General features: G+C 33.5%; 1 protein-coding gene across 1 annotated transcript in view; it reads right to left on the bottom strand.

Annotated features, from left to right (window-relative positions):
- The window catches only part of LOC102019004, a gene marked incomplete in the record, with an annotated part of 405,168 nt that overhangs the window by 124,481 nt on the left and 265,589 nt on the right, over positions 1-15,098 (bottom strand). The window contains 2 exon segments of the mRNA XM_005414632.2: positions 8,375-8,472; positions 11,397-11,528. Of these exon segments, the coding sequence (XP_005414689.2) occupies positions 8,375-8,472; positions 11,397-11,528 (230 nt within the window).

The raw sequence follows: 15,098 nt of genomic DNA, 5'->3' as shown, positions 1-15,098 counted from the left end.
AGAGAGAGAGAGAGAGAGAGAAAGAAAGAAAGAAAGAAAGAAAGAAAGAAAGAAAACAAAGAAAGGGAGAGCGAAATGCCACTGTTACTCCTGCTTTTATCCTATGAAGACCACTATACCTACCGAAGTCATGCCTCTTGTTTTCTTTTATTTTAAAGAGAATAAAAAATTGTTTTAAAGTATTAAAAATGATAAAGAATTTCAAAACAAGATGATAGGAAATCAACAGTGGTTGTTATATTGTCTATTGTTATCTTCAGAGTAGTTGTTCAGATTACCAGATATAAATATGCAAAATTGATCAAAACAAAATTAAGCATTAACTGTTCCTTTCAATAAACCAATAGAAATTAGTAATACAATTACCTTAGCTATCATGTGTGTGTATGTGTGTGTGTGTATATATATATATATATATATATATATATATATATTACCCTTGACCCTCAATCCACTATTAGTCCTAAAACATACAGAATGCAAAGGTGCTGTAAAGGCTGATTGCCTGAGCTGAGGGAGATGTGGTTTGAGGATGCTTTAATAGGCACCTCCGAGTTTTGAAAAAGCCAAAAATCAAGAGGAGCCTATAGTTTACTCATTTATATTCAGATGTATCATACAATTGTGAAAAATGGAAAAAATATGTAATGTGTAATTTCGGGGAAGATACTTAAAAGCGTCTTCCTGCTTAATTCTGTCTCTATCTTTCCTATTACTGCAATGTGCACTCTAAGTGAACATATGAACAAATATACTATTAATATAGTTAGTAGGCATTATTTGCCTTTTTTCTTTTTATTCCCAAATTTGCATCAATTAATGAAATATCACATTCAGTCAATACTTGAGCTGCATTAACAGAAGGCAGAGTCAGGAATAATTCAAAATGATAGAATATCACAAATTATTCATTTCTTACTTTGGCACATTTTCTGATCTTGCATTGAAATAATGGTATTTCAGGTAATTATGACATTGATTATGACTAATTAAAGTACTCTTGACTTAAGGACTTACATAAAAAGCCTTTACTCATTACGTAGTACCTGAGCTTCCCCACAAAACCACCAGTTCAATAGCTTCTACCTTGTATTAGCCACTATAGGATTTCTCTATCTGGCATCTCCAAATATATCCAGACTTCTTCAGCAAACAAATTCTGGAAGCTTCTAAACCACATCAGTTTTAGTACCTAACACCCAACACTGAGGAGGAGAAGCGTATCTGGGTCACAGTTTCAGTGGGTTCAGTCCATGGCTGGCTGGATCCAAAGCAGAAATGGTATAGTAGATGGGCATGATGAAGGGAGAGCCACTCACACCATGGCAGTCAGGAAACAGCGAGAAGTGAAGTATCACTGACCAGAATATTCTCCATATCCTGTCAACATTATGGACTTCTGCCCTTCTACCAGCATCTCCCATCAATCTGCTTATAGCATTTAAAGGCATCTCTAGTTGGTATCTCCAAGATATTTCCTCAGTCCTTCTACAAATCAGTTCTAAAGGCTTCTGAACCACATGTTTACGTGGCAGCACAGCAGTGATCTCACTCTTGGTACCAAGTTTTTTGTGTAAGTTACATTTCCATCACAGAGTCGAAATATTCAGTACCCACAATTTTATAATGAAAGACAGGAGTATTTGGCTCACAGTCACATATGTTCAGACCATGGTTGGCTGGCTCCAAGGCAGAAACATCACAGAGGAAGAGCATGGTGGAGAAAAAGTATTTACTCCATGGCAGCCAGGAAGTCAAAAAAAAAGGGAGAAGTTATTGACAAGAACACACATTTCCAGGTCATGAACCTCAGTGACCTGCCTCTTCTGACTCGGCCCGACCTCCAACCACAAAGTTGTGAAGGACATTTTACATAGGAACCATAATTGTAGCAAGACACATTTTTTTGGTTATTTTAACTGAGGCCACCAGCAACCTTCCCCTCTGTTCATACCCAATGCACAGTCCTAAAGCTTTCCAAACTCACTCCATGATAAATACAGAGGAGGAAAGTTAACCTCTTATTTGATACTGAATAAGTATTTATTTTTATATTTTGAATTTCATTTTATACTTAATGTTCTGATGTATGCCAAAGTTTCTGAAGGACATTAGCCTAGCCAATTTTTATCAAGAAGAAATTACATTTTTCTCAGAGGGGCGTAGTGAATATGAGAAGACACTTTCATCAAGACTTAAACTTCTTCCTGAAGATATACTACTTTTCAGCAACTTTTTTAGTTATGTTTGCAAATCTTTGGGGATGCTCTGTTGATTCTGTTTGGGAAGAAACTTTTAGTATTCAATGACTGTCTATTAAAACTTTAACACTGCTGATATGAAGACATGATAAGGACTATTGAAAATGGGGAGGAAGCCAAGAGATGGAGGGAGAGGAAGGGAAGAGCAACGGAAAATGAAAAGAATTAAAATATGCTATTTACACGTGCCAATACCCCATGGTGAATGTAATCATTATGTACTGAAAGCCTGTACTACTGAAAAGGGTGTGATAAGGACCCAATGGCCTCCATCGCTAATCTTATAGTCCCCCTACACTTCTCATCTGACCCCATTATAATGTCGGTGAGAATGAAGGAGAAAGAACATCGTGGCATGACTGAGAAGGAACTGAATCTGACTGAATTTACTCAGTACAGACAAAATTACACTTGAATTTCACTGTGACTTTGGAAGAATAAGCAGCTGAATCCCTATTTTCATAACACATGCCATCAATTGGATAACATAATGATATCAGTAATTATGAACAAGAAGTATCAAAAGGATTCTTTGTGACTCTCTAGCTAGACTGTAAATACAAGCCAACATTCACGCTATCACTTTAAGTGAAAAGTCTCTTGAAGAGTTTCGCTTCTTGTAATTCTCCTCAGAGTAATTGCTGGCCTGAATGTTAGTGAGTAAGGGTTAGTACAGGAATAAGCTTTCAGAGCACAACACTTAGTCAGCACAGGCAAGTTCAGTGCAAAAATAAAGAAGGCCAGATAGGAAGGGAGAAAGGAAAGATAGAGGAAGTGATAGAGATGAGAGGCAGAGGGAGAGAGAGAGAATACAAAGAATCTTTCCCCCTGGCAGAGCTTGATTTGGAGAGTACAGCCTACCTTGCTCTTGTTTGGAAACTTACACAATGCCTGGACAGTTTCACTTTAGGTCATGGCCTTGATTCCACTGTCAGTTTAAGTAAAAGTGCGTTATCCTTGCTAATTTTTAATTTTGTAGACATTGGGCAAAATCAATTAAGAACTTACTAAGAATTAATAATTAAGAAATACTTTGATAGCTTACCTAGAGATTAAAGCAAACATTATAAATATTGTTATAATAAGTGTATAAGTTCAGGAAGATTATTATATACTTCATTATATATTATACATTATATATTATTAATATGCTATTATTATACTATAATATTATATTCTTTTGGAGGCAAGAAATGCTTTAAAATTGATAAGTAAGAGTATAAATAGATGAATGTAAGTGAGACATTATCAAAATTTTAATCTTTATAGAATTTGGTATATGAATGCTTACATTAATGAAAATAATATTCTATAGCTGTATCTGTATATTTTTGTACTGAACTCAAATTAGGTCATGTCTGACTAATACACAGAATTAATGCCAAGAGTGGGGTCATAGAGCTTCACTTAAACTTCAGAGAAAGGCCTGGGAGGTCAGGCTGTGTGCTCCTGAGAGGTGATACCTGAAGCTGTGACGGTGAAATCAAAGCCACTGTGAAAACCCCAAGCAGTTGGATGTGCCAGCACTGTGAAAGGTCTGCTGAGGAAACTCACAGGCACCAAGAAGAGCCAGGCCGAGAGCCAAACCAGGGAAGCTGCAACCCACATAGAGGCAGGGCTGCCCAAGCCTTGAGGGTTCCATCTTATCACCACACGTCCCCGGTCTTGGGCTTGTAGCTATGGGATTTACATTTGCTCTGCTGATTTTTAGTCTTGCTTTGGTCTGAATACTTTATATCCTTTCTTTTGGAATGAACATGTTTACCCTACATTGTTGTATGTTAAAAGTATTTAATTTATATTTTTGTTGTTTTTACAGAGACTCACAACTACAGAGACTCTGTGCCTTGAGTGACAGAGGAGACTTTGGACTTAGATTTTTGAACAGTGCTAAAACTCCTAAGACTTTGATGACTCTTAGAGATGAATTGAGTACATTTTACAGAATGAGATGTATAGGAGTCTTTTGGGGGCCAGGAGTGGAATGTAATGGTTTAAACCTAAAATGCCCCCTGCATATCTCAGAGGGAGACATTTGGAAGACGACTAAATCACACAGGTGATAGAGTCATCAGAAGATTAATCCATTGACAGGTTCAGAGCTGAATGTGCTGGTAGTGGGCGGAGCCTGGTGAAAGAGGGCGATCACGAGGGGCATTACCAGAAAGGGTACACTCTTTTTCCTGACTCCTCCCCTTTCTCTTTCTCTACTTCCTGACCACCATGACAGGAGCAGCTTTTTCTCTACTCTGCTTTTCTACCACGACGTTTCTGCCTTCGAGACAGCCAATCATGGACTGGAACTTTTCAAACTGTTAGGCAGAATAAACCTCTTTGCCTTTAGCTGCAGGTGTCTGCTGTCTCTCAGCAATAGGAAGGGAATTAATGTAAGTATGCTTCCAACAGCAATCAAAATAGTATTATACCGTTCTAATATTTTTTGTATTTAACTGAAATCAGGCAAGAGATATTTTCACAATAAAAAATCCTATTAGAGAATTGTTTATAACTTCTCAGGAAAAGTTAAGAACATAAATGCTAATTTTACTCCCTCAATATTTCATGAAGAAAAATGTCAACATTATGGACAACATTCATGATATATGCTCTTTTACAAAGAAAAATAAATATAAAAAGTATGAAACATTTAACATTTAAAATTTTGTCATCTCAAAATACAAATGGTCCATAACTTGAAATATTTTGACTTTTTTTGGATTTTTTTATTTTAAAGACAATAAAAAAATAAAAAACCAATGATACAAAATTTCAATACTTTGACTTTAAAATGAGGTGAAGGTCCCGGTACCGGAGAAAAACCAAAAAAAAAAAAAAAAAAAAAAAAAAAAAAAAAAAAAAATGAGGTGAAGGTGGTATACATTTAGTAGAAACCAATTTTAAATTTGAATATTTTCCTGGGCTACCAGTATTTGGTAGACAATCTCTATCAGTGCTGGAGAGCATCAGTGAACTGCAGTTCCGTCCTGGTCAGGCAAGAGACCTTATGGTCAAGAACTAATACGCTACAATGTACTGTGTTGCTAAGTTCATACGTTATACATTTCAATAGATTTTTGCCTTGAGGTCTTTTCCACTTACTATGAATGGATGAAGATACAACTTCATTTTAAATACAGGAGAATGCATACATTTTTGAGCTCATGGAAGCTAATGCTCTGAAATCTTCTTTAAAATAGTCGAAACTACTGGATTTTGCATTAGCTGGATTAATAGTATTTGTAACCATGTTTCTATATGACAAATGTTTTGTCTCATCACTACCAGTACAGTGAAATTAATTGAAAGTTCATGATAGAATGAAAAACTCAAGTGCAGAACATGGTCATGCTGCTGTTACAACAAATTTAGAACTGATTTTAAACAAGCCAGATGCAGCTTTGCTCATACTCTTAATTTTTATTTTCACAATATATTTACTGGAGTTATTCAATGTCAGAGGAAAGACAGTGGGTTATCCCCGCTCTCTCATGGCCAAAATATGTGGCAGAACATTTTTGCAGGTAAGTAAAATGAAACAGAGGCTATTACATATTAAAATTTCTAAAATGAATTCTAAATAATTTACACCAACAAAAACTAGACCGCTGTGTGAGTCAGCTTCTCATCACTGTGATGAAGTGCCTGAGAAAAACAACATGGAAGAGGAAATATTTACTCTGCCTCATTATTAGACCTTTCTAACCACAGTTATCTAGGTCCACTGTTGTGAATCTGTGGCAACTAAAAACATCACAGCAGAGGGAGGTGACAGAGGAAATCTGCTCACCTCATGGAGGTCAAGAAGCAGAGAGGAAAAAAACCTGAGAGGAAAAAAGCCTGACAGGAAGGGGCCACGAAACAGATACAGTCTACAACATCAAACCCCTGACATTTTCTCTTCAGCCGGGTCCAACCACCTGCTTCCATCACCTACCAATGATGCCATCAAATTGCATTAGAGATGCAAAGCTCATTATCTAATTGGTTTCTAATACCCTATCAGCAATCAAACCATCAATACAATGAACATTTCTGGGGAAATTACTATATCCCAAATATAACAACTAATTACAACCAATTATTGCTTTCTAAGAATATAATCTGGTTTTTAGAAGCTGCAAAAAAAAAAAAAAAACTAAATTGAGTGCCTTGTGAATGTAATTATTTATGATGTGAACTTCATTTTATAAAGATTCTTATCACCTATTTTTATTTGAGGAAATTATGGAAATTGTGTTGAATGAGATAAAAGTTGAGACACAAATGGAAATCAGAAGTGGGTTATCATATTTAATGTTCCATTGCCATATCTAAAGATCTAAGGTTTTGGTAAATTATTTCTAAAAAGATTTGGAAAAATAGCAAATGCAATTGAAAATATTATGAAATAATATAGAGATGAAGACAAAAATTTAGTATATTTTTGAAAGTACAGAGAAAACATCTTCTTCAAGAAATTGACAAAGGTTTCAGTTGATGGGACGATGTGAAAAAGTCATATCATCTCTCTCGAATCAATCTTTGTATCAGAAATGTAAAGAGGGAATGAGTTTTCATCAAGGTGTAGGGAATCAATGAGTGAACAATAAGATCCCTGTCACTGGTGTCCTTCATGGATAGAATCAGTTGGAAAAAACTTCCTTTTCCACCAGTCTCAGTTGAATATGAACATTTAATTAAAACAGCAAACCTGCCTATAGTCACAAAGGGAGCAAGATAGCAGCTATATTATTTATGAAAGCTATATCCTCATGAAAGGGTAATGTAAATTTTAATTTCAAAAATGAAAACATTTTGGAAATGTCTCATTAAAAGTGACAGAGGGTGCTGAGAGTTATACAAATTTCAATTCATATTAGTATTTTCCCAAAGTGGTGATAACTGGTGCAGGAAAAAAAAACACTTTATTCGCCATTCAAAAAGAAAATCCAACAGATGTTTATAAGCAATCTTAGAATGGCACCTGTGTTTGCTAGTTTGTGTTCCGAATTTCAATATATCTCTATCCCTGTTTTAAACATATAAACAATAAGAAAACTAGTGTTCTTTTTCTCCTGAGGTAGTATCTCACATTTCCAATTTCTCTAAGATCTGTTTCTTAAAATTTCTTCTCCTGTGTCCTTACAGAGATGAAATTTTAATTCAGTAATCACTTTCTGTGCCAATAGATTGTACAATTAAAATTGTGTCATTTCAAATAACTTTTAAGAAACATTTTATGCTATAACAATAACCAGGTTACAGTAATACTATACTTGCACTGAGCAAAATGATCCCATATCATAGTATTAAATAAACTTCCGCTTAGAAGATGAAGCTTTTGCAAGCTATATTTGAGAGCATTTCAATATTTGAGCCATGCATTTCCTATGCTTCACTGGAGATTTACCAGAAACCACAAGGCCAAAAACTTGCTGAGTTAACATATTTTAAAACTTTTCTTAATTTATATTTATTGGAGCCAAAGTTCAAAATTTTAAATAATAAATTCTATGAAGAAATCTATATATACACTTAGAATTAAAATATATATTTATGATCAATTTAAATATATGAGTACTAGCATTAAGGTAGTTATATCTAATCAAAACAGTAGTAATAAAAATTAATATTGTTTTATGTGGCATTTCAACCAAGACTCTTGATATTTGACTGTACAAGATAATTTTGGACACAAATTTAGTAACACTTCAATAATTCATGAAAGAAAATTCCATTCTTAGTCACTATTATTTAAAATCCCAAATCTATGCAGGTTGCTCCAAATATGTTTCAAACTGAAAGTCCTCCTATAAAATACAGGAATAATTAATTCTAGAGAATTCTAAAGAGTACAGTCCTGCTTTTACTATATAGTATGTGAGAACAAGCATGAGGGTGAAGTCCAGTTTATTGTAAGAACTCTTAAAACACACAGATAGAATGTTAGTCACTATAAAATGCCATATAATTAAAATTTTTTACCAAAGCTTTTAGGTCCATAGTAACAGATTTAAAAATAAAATTGCTATGATTGATTTATCTCAATATACTTATTTGATATAGATATTTTCATGGATAGAAATTTAAGTGTGCCAAATGACATCATCTATAAACATTTACTGTGCACTTACCAGAGCCATACACTTCACTTCAGTAATATTTAGGGGTGGCCCAGCAGAGGCATGGATCTCAAGATGATACCAGACTCTTAAATTTTTAAGGTCTTCATCTGAAATACAAAACAAAACAAAGACTAAGGAAGAAACAACAAAAACACAGTACTTCATATAAGCTTCAGAATCCCATGCTTGATGTACAAATTCAAGAGCAGGCTGAAGAGATGTTTTTAAATGCGCTGATGCGTCTAGAGAGTGCAGAGGAAACCTGAGCGTGGTGGTGGTGCATGTCTGTAATCCCAAGCACTCAGGAACCTGAGGCAGGAGGACTCCTATGAGGTCCAGGCCAGCCTTGGCTGCATTGTAACTTCAAGTTCAGCCTGAACTACATGGCGAGACCCTGTCTCTGAAAATGAGAGAGAGGGTGAGAGAAAGAGAGAAAGAGAGAAAGAGAGAGAAAGAGAGAGAGAGAGAGAGAGAGAGAGAGAGAGGAAAGTGGTTTCATTATAGTTTGTGAACAGTAAGAGAAGCCCATTCTGCATGCCCTAAGAATACCCTGTCTAAACTCTTGGTCTTATGCTGTTCCGTTTACTCATCCTACCCTTCACTAAAATATAAGATGTTTTACTTCTAAGTCAGAAATTAGTGCTATAAAGAAATATTTATTTTTTTCTCTAATTGCTCAAACATTGACGTATTTGTACATAAACTGTCAAAATGACACTTTGCAATTGATAAAGGTACATATGCATACCAAAAAAATTTAGACTAAGGAGAAAGGCATTAGTATGACATTTCAGTTGCTTGGGAGTATGAAAAAGAATCCCAGTAATTTAGCCTAAAGAAAGACAGAAAGAAATTTGGACTAGATAGTAAGCAAATGAAGTTTTCACCACAAGGTTTGCTTTTGTTGCAATGAATATAAAGTATAGTAGAATTATTTGAAAACAGATCAGAAGAAACAGGTTTACGTGGTTATCCCCACCTGAAAACCATCACATATGTTCTTTTGTAAGAAACAACAATAGTCTTCTCATTTGACTATAGTAGTCATGGTTACTGAGGGTGATAGAATCAAAATGGAAACTATATTACTCAAATTTACTGAAGTAGACAGTTCAGTTACTGGTGATGTAAAGCCATACTCTAGCCCTGAAACTGGAACCATGCTACTTGCATCAAATTCAAGTTCTTTATCTTTATTTTAGTGTCTTTTCAACTTCTCAATTTGATATTCTTTTGCATTACAGAATTTAACTAGTAAATGGTTTAAGAAGTTCTCTGGTTTCAGTAAATTTTACATGTTTACATTAATATTGTTTAGAAGATTTCAAGAACTGTTATGCTACAATAATTTACTTAAGTGGGCTGGACTGGTGGAATTCTCAGAGTCTCTTCTGAAAGTCTTCTCTTTGTATATTGTTTTACGCTGCATTGCATTGCACTGTACTGTACTATATGGCATTGTGGAACATTACATGACACTGAAGAGCATATTGTATTGTACCACATGGCATTGTTTTAATGGACTATTTCTGAACCACCTTGTACATTACCTATAAGCCATCCTAGTCTAATACCTAGTCTAACTACCAAAAACACTTATAAAATTGGCGAATCTGAGAGACACTCAAAGCAATCAGTAAGATGGAGAACTAGAGAAACTCTTTATGACAAACTTACTTCCTCATTTTTAAATATCTCCTATGCTTATGTATTTCCAGGTACCAGTTCATTCTCATGAAACCATCAATGTGCAAATAAGTTTACCAAATATACAATGGTGGAGAACTACTGAAAAAATCTCTTCAATTTGTATTGACTGCTCGTTTAACTTTATGAAAGCACTTTAAAAGATTTTATGACATTTAAATGTGACTTCTCAAAAAATAAGCCAAAATTCTTAAGATATATTTCCCCTTTCAGTACCTCACAGCTAATTTACATGGAAATTTTCAGTGCTTTAGCCTGTAGTGAATACACAGAGAAAGGATTTGGGAGAGAAGAGGTATCTGTGACCACAAGGTTTGCTTTCGTTGCAATGAATATAAAGTATAGTAGAATTACTTGAAAACAGATCAGAAGAAACAGGTTTACGTGGTTATCCCCACCTGAAAACCATCACATATGTTCTTTGGTAAGAAACAACAACAGTCTTCTCATCTGACTATAGTAGTCATGGTTACTCAGGGTGATAGAATCAAAATGGGAACTATATTACTATCTTACTTAAGTAATATTAACTATAGTACTCAAGGTTATCCAGAGGAATAGAAGGAAAAGTGTGTGTGTGTGTGTGTGTGTGTGTGTGTGTGTATGTTAAAGAGAAAGACAGAGACAGAAACAAAGACAGAAATCACACCACTGATTCTATTTCTCTGAAGAATCCTGACTAATACAAATTCATTCAATAAATTTTCTTTTTTGGTATATATCTTTGCCTCTATAAATTTGCTCCTATTGAACCTCTGTTCTCTACTAAACATTTTGTTCCTTGCTATCGAGCCATAAAAGAACAACTTCTCCAAGAAACTTTCTCTGACTATTCCAATTCTCTATAATCATATTTTCCTTTAGATTTATACCAAAACACTATGATATTTAACATTCAAAGAAAGCTTTAAAATATAGGAAGGGAAAACAATAGCACCTAGTTTCTTTGGCATATAAAAAGATTGCTATGATCTTCTATACTGAAATAACTAACGCATATTGCATAATTAAAATAATACATTCATTAGCATTTTATCAGAAACTTGCTGTATTCTGTAATAATAGAAAAATCAGTAAAACTTTTTTCTTACAGAACAGTAGGCAGTCTTCAAGCTGAAGTTTTATAATCCATTGATGCTGATAAAAATAGAAATCCAGAAAATAAACTACATAAAATTAATTTTCAAATAATGCCATACAATGCTTACAGACATATGCAGTACCAATTCACAGATGTATTATCCATGTAAGTATATTTTTATATACAAGTTAGTGATGACGAGGGCTCATGTATGCTAATCATGAAACTGTACGATGTATTTACCTGGGTATTTCTTAGTAAAAGTGGAGGATAGTTCTGAAGCATTTGACAGTTTATGAAAGAATTCTTGATCTTGAATTGACTCTTTTGGAGAATCATCATCACTTCCATCTTTAACGGAAAATGAAATTGTACCTATAACACATGAAAATTCAAAGTCAGTTAACTAAGGAGCAGTTTTGGAAATGAAAGCTTAGTCTCAAGTATTAAAGTTACTCTCGCTTGAAACATAAATATAAACCCAAACAAATTCTAGATGGCAGTATCAAGAAGTAAACCTGACAAGAGGTATAGAACAAGTTAATTAATAATTCAAAGAAAATATTTCCAAAATCTCCATTACAATGTAATTCTCAATAATTTCCTTGCAGTAATTAAAATTATGTGGAAAAAAAGTAAAGTACTTCAACCTTGAGAAAATGTAATGATTCTGAGTGACTTTTCCTAAACCTCAACATTCTTTTTCCCCATCACTGCCTTGAAAGCATTTCTCCTGGCATGTTCCTCAAATTCACAGGCTGCTTTGAAGAGTCTGACATTAAACTATACTGCCTGCTATCATTCTCAAAGTACTGTAGTCACCTACTGGACCCAAGATGACCATACTACATTTAAGTTCAAAAGTGCACAGCTGTCTTATTAATGTTTTCTTTTCAGTTACTTCAAACATTAGTGGAAATGTTTAACTTTCACATAAATTCTCCAAGACCCTACTCCATCTAATAACTGCATACATATGTATTTCAAAGTTTTGTACATTTATATACACACATTCATCTATGTGTATTTACACTATTCTAGCCTCTACAATCTGGATAAAATGAATAACATAAATCATCAAAAGTGACTCAAGGGATGCCAATCACTGATGTATATAAATCCTTGAAGAAAGAAGATTATCATACTGTATAAAATTTTTAAGCCAGTGCTGCATGCTTAGAATCCCAGCACTTGGGAGGTTGCCAGCCTGTGCTACACAGCAAGTTCAAGGCCAATCTGAACTATATAGAAAGAGCTTGGCTTTAAAATCCAAATATATATGTATTAGAAAGCATTGAGGACAGGCAGAAAAACAAAACATTGCAATTTAACACTTAAAGCTAAAATAACAGACCAAATTTAATAAAAATATTGCCAAGAACTACAGATTCAAAAATCGTATGCTGCTCTTTGAGAAAAAAAAATACTGGAACTAAAATAAAAATCACATTACTCTTTCAAATTAACAATTATTAACACTTTTGAGGGTAATGAGCAACAACTACCATCATGCACAGTATTAATAAGAGTAAAAATTTGCACTGAATCTTTTGGAATAATGTTCCTACATGCACAAACTTAAATACATATCCCTTCAAAATATAAACTGTTTGTTAAGCTAATACTTCTATCTTAAATCTTGTAGCTAAAGTAGCACAGAGGGTAAATAATTATTTACACTAATATTTGTAGCTGTAAAGGGAGGGAAAAGGATAAGATTTCAAACTCTTCATGCCTAGTGACATGAATTACAATATGTACAGTTTTGGAATACTGTTAATCTAGTCAAAAATGTGTGAGAATTGCACTAAAACTGTGTCCATGATCTTATGAGTGAAAGAAGGCATTGGTAGTTTTATATCTCATATAATCCATCCATACATTTCTAATAAATATGTAGGATTATATATTGATGTTTGGGAAAATATATGAGAAATTCTAAGTAATAATTTTCATTGAGATTATAGTTGTTGATGCATCCAAATCTTTTACTTTTCACTTCATATCTCTTTATACAAATTTCTACAGTGAGCATGAATTTAAAAATATTCTTAAATATTTATCCAGGCATTTAAAAAATATTTTTAAGAGAGGCTAATATCCAATAATCACATAAAGATTTTCATTGATATGTTTTCAATACACGATATTTACATTCATTTAAGGGTATCAGTAAAGATATATATATCGTACTTTTAGCCTTTATGATCCTTTTCCCCCTTTTCTTCCCCTCACCACTGAAATAGTTTAATACTGGAAAAACTATCATTGTACTTCTTCCCAATACAAGAAGTGATATATATCAACACTATACAGATAAATTGTGAAAAAGTAATTTTACAAAATTAAAAACCAAATTTTGATTTCCTTAGGAAACGGAAATGGATATATTTGTATTAAACACAATTCAAGTAATGTCAATGTACAAAAAACTCTGTTACTACTTTTAAATGTGTAGATACTTTATAACAATTTCAACATATATTTTCTCATTTGATTTCAATGGTGTTAGTTCTCTATCCATTTTTCTCTTGATATCTATAAAATAATCAATTCTTTTTTTTTTTTTTTTTTTTTTTTGGTTTTTCTCCGGTACCGGGAACCGAACTCACGACCTTGCGCTTGCCAGGCAGGCGCTTTTGCCGCTGAGCTAAATCCCCAGCCCCTAAAATAATCAATTCTTAAGTGTTTTATATTTAATCCTATAACCATTAATACTTATTGTCACTAGGTGAGATGTTTAATCAACACTTAACTGTTTAAAACCAGTATAATGGGTAATTTATATATTATGAGTGTTTATATCAACATATTATTCAGTTGATAAACCATATATTTTCCCTTTTTCATCTTTCACATCATTCTTGGTATCTTTTAATATATAAATTGGATAATATGATTCTTTTTGATTCCCTTACTTTGAAATATCACAATCACTTAAGATTCAGACTGATAGAATTTCTTTTACACAACTATTAAGTCCTATAATTATCTGTATTTTCAAGAACACAAATTATGAAAAATAAAAATTCAGTACTTTGCCCAAGGTTAATCAGCTAGCAATAATGTACCTGGAATTTGAAAATGAACATTCTGGATTCAAAATTCACCCCATTTTTGTACAAGGGAGGAAATTATAAAGATAAGAACAGAAATTAAAGCAATTTACACTAAGAAAACAATACAAAGATCAAAGAATTGATTCTCTAAAAGATTAAATATAATGGATAAACCCTTAGCCAATGTTATCAAAAAGAAGAAAAAAAAGACTCAAATTCCTGCAATTAGGAATGAAAACAGCAAAATCATAACAGATCCTATGGAAATCCAGAAGATCATCAATACCTATGACAAGAACCTGTATTCTGATGATGGAAAACACAAAAGAAATGGACATATTACTAGGTACATACTAGATACAGATTACTAGACACATATGAATTGCCAAAACTGAATCAAAAAGATGTAAAAATTATAAATAACCCAATATCAGTCAGTGGAATTGAGAATATAATTAACAATAACCAACATAATATATCCCAGGCCATGAAGGATTCACTGCTGAATTGTATAAGAAATTTAGCAAAGATTTAATGCCACTACTCTTCTATATCTTTAATGAAATTGAAAAGGAAGTAATACTCCCCAAATCATTCCTGGAAGAAAGTATTACCCTGATATTAAAACCAGAGAAAGACTCAACCACAAAAAGAGGACCAAAGGCCAATCTCCCTAATGAACATACACATAAAAATCCTCCATAAGGTACTGGAAAATTGAATGCAGCAAATCAGCAAGAAGATTATAGAGCATGACCAACTAGGATTCATCCCAGGGATGCAGGGATGGTTCAACATACGTCAATCAAAAACTATAATACACCAAAGCATCAGAGCTAAGGAAAAAAATTCACATGATCATTTCAAGAGATGGAGAAAGAGCACA

Source organism: Chinchilla lanigera, unplaced genomic scaffold (genome assembly GCF_000276665.1).
Source record: "Chinchilla lanigera isolate Chin_1 unplaced genomic scaffold, ChiLan1.0 scaffold00192, whole genome shotgun sequence".
Classification (NCBI taxonomy): domain Eukaryota; kingdom Metazoa; phylum Chordata; class Mammalia; order Rodentia; family Chinchillidae; genus Chinchilla; species Chinchilla lanigera.
The sequence above is the reverse complement of the archived record's forward strand: the minus strand, read 5'-3'. Positions and strand labels throughout refer to the sequence as shown.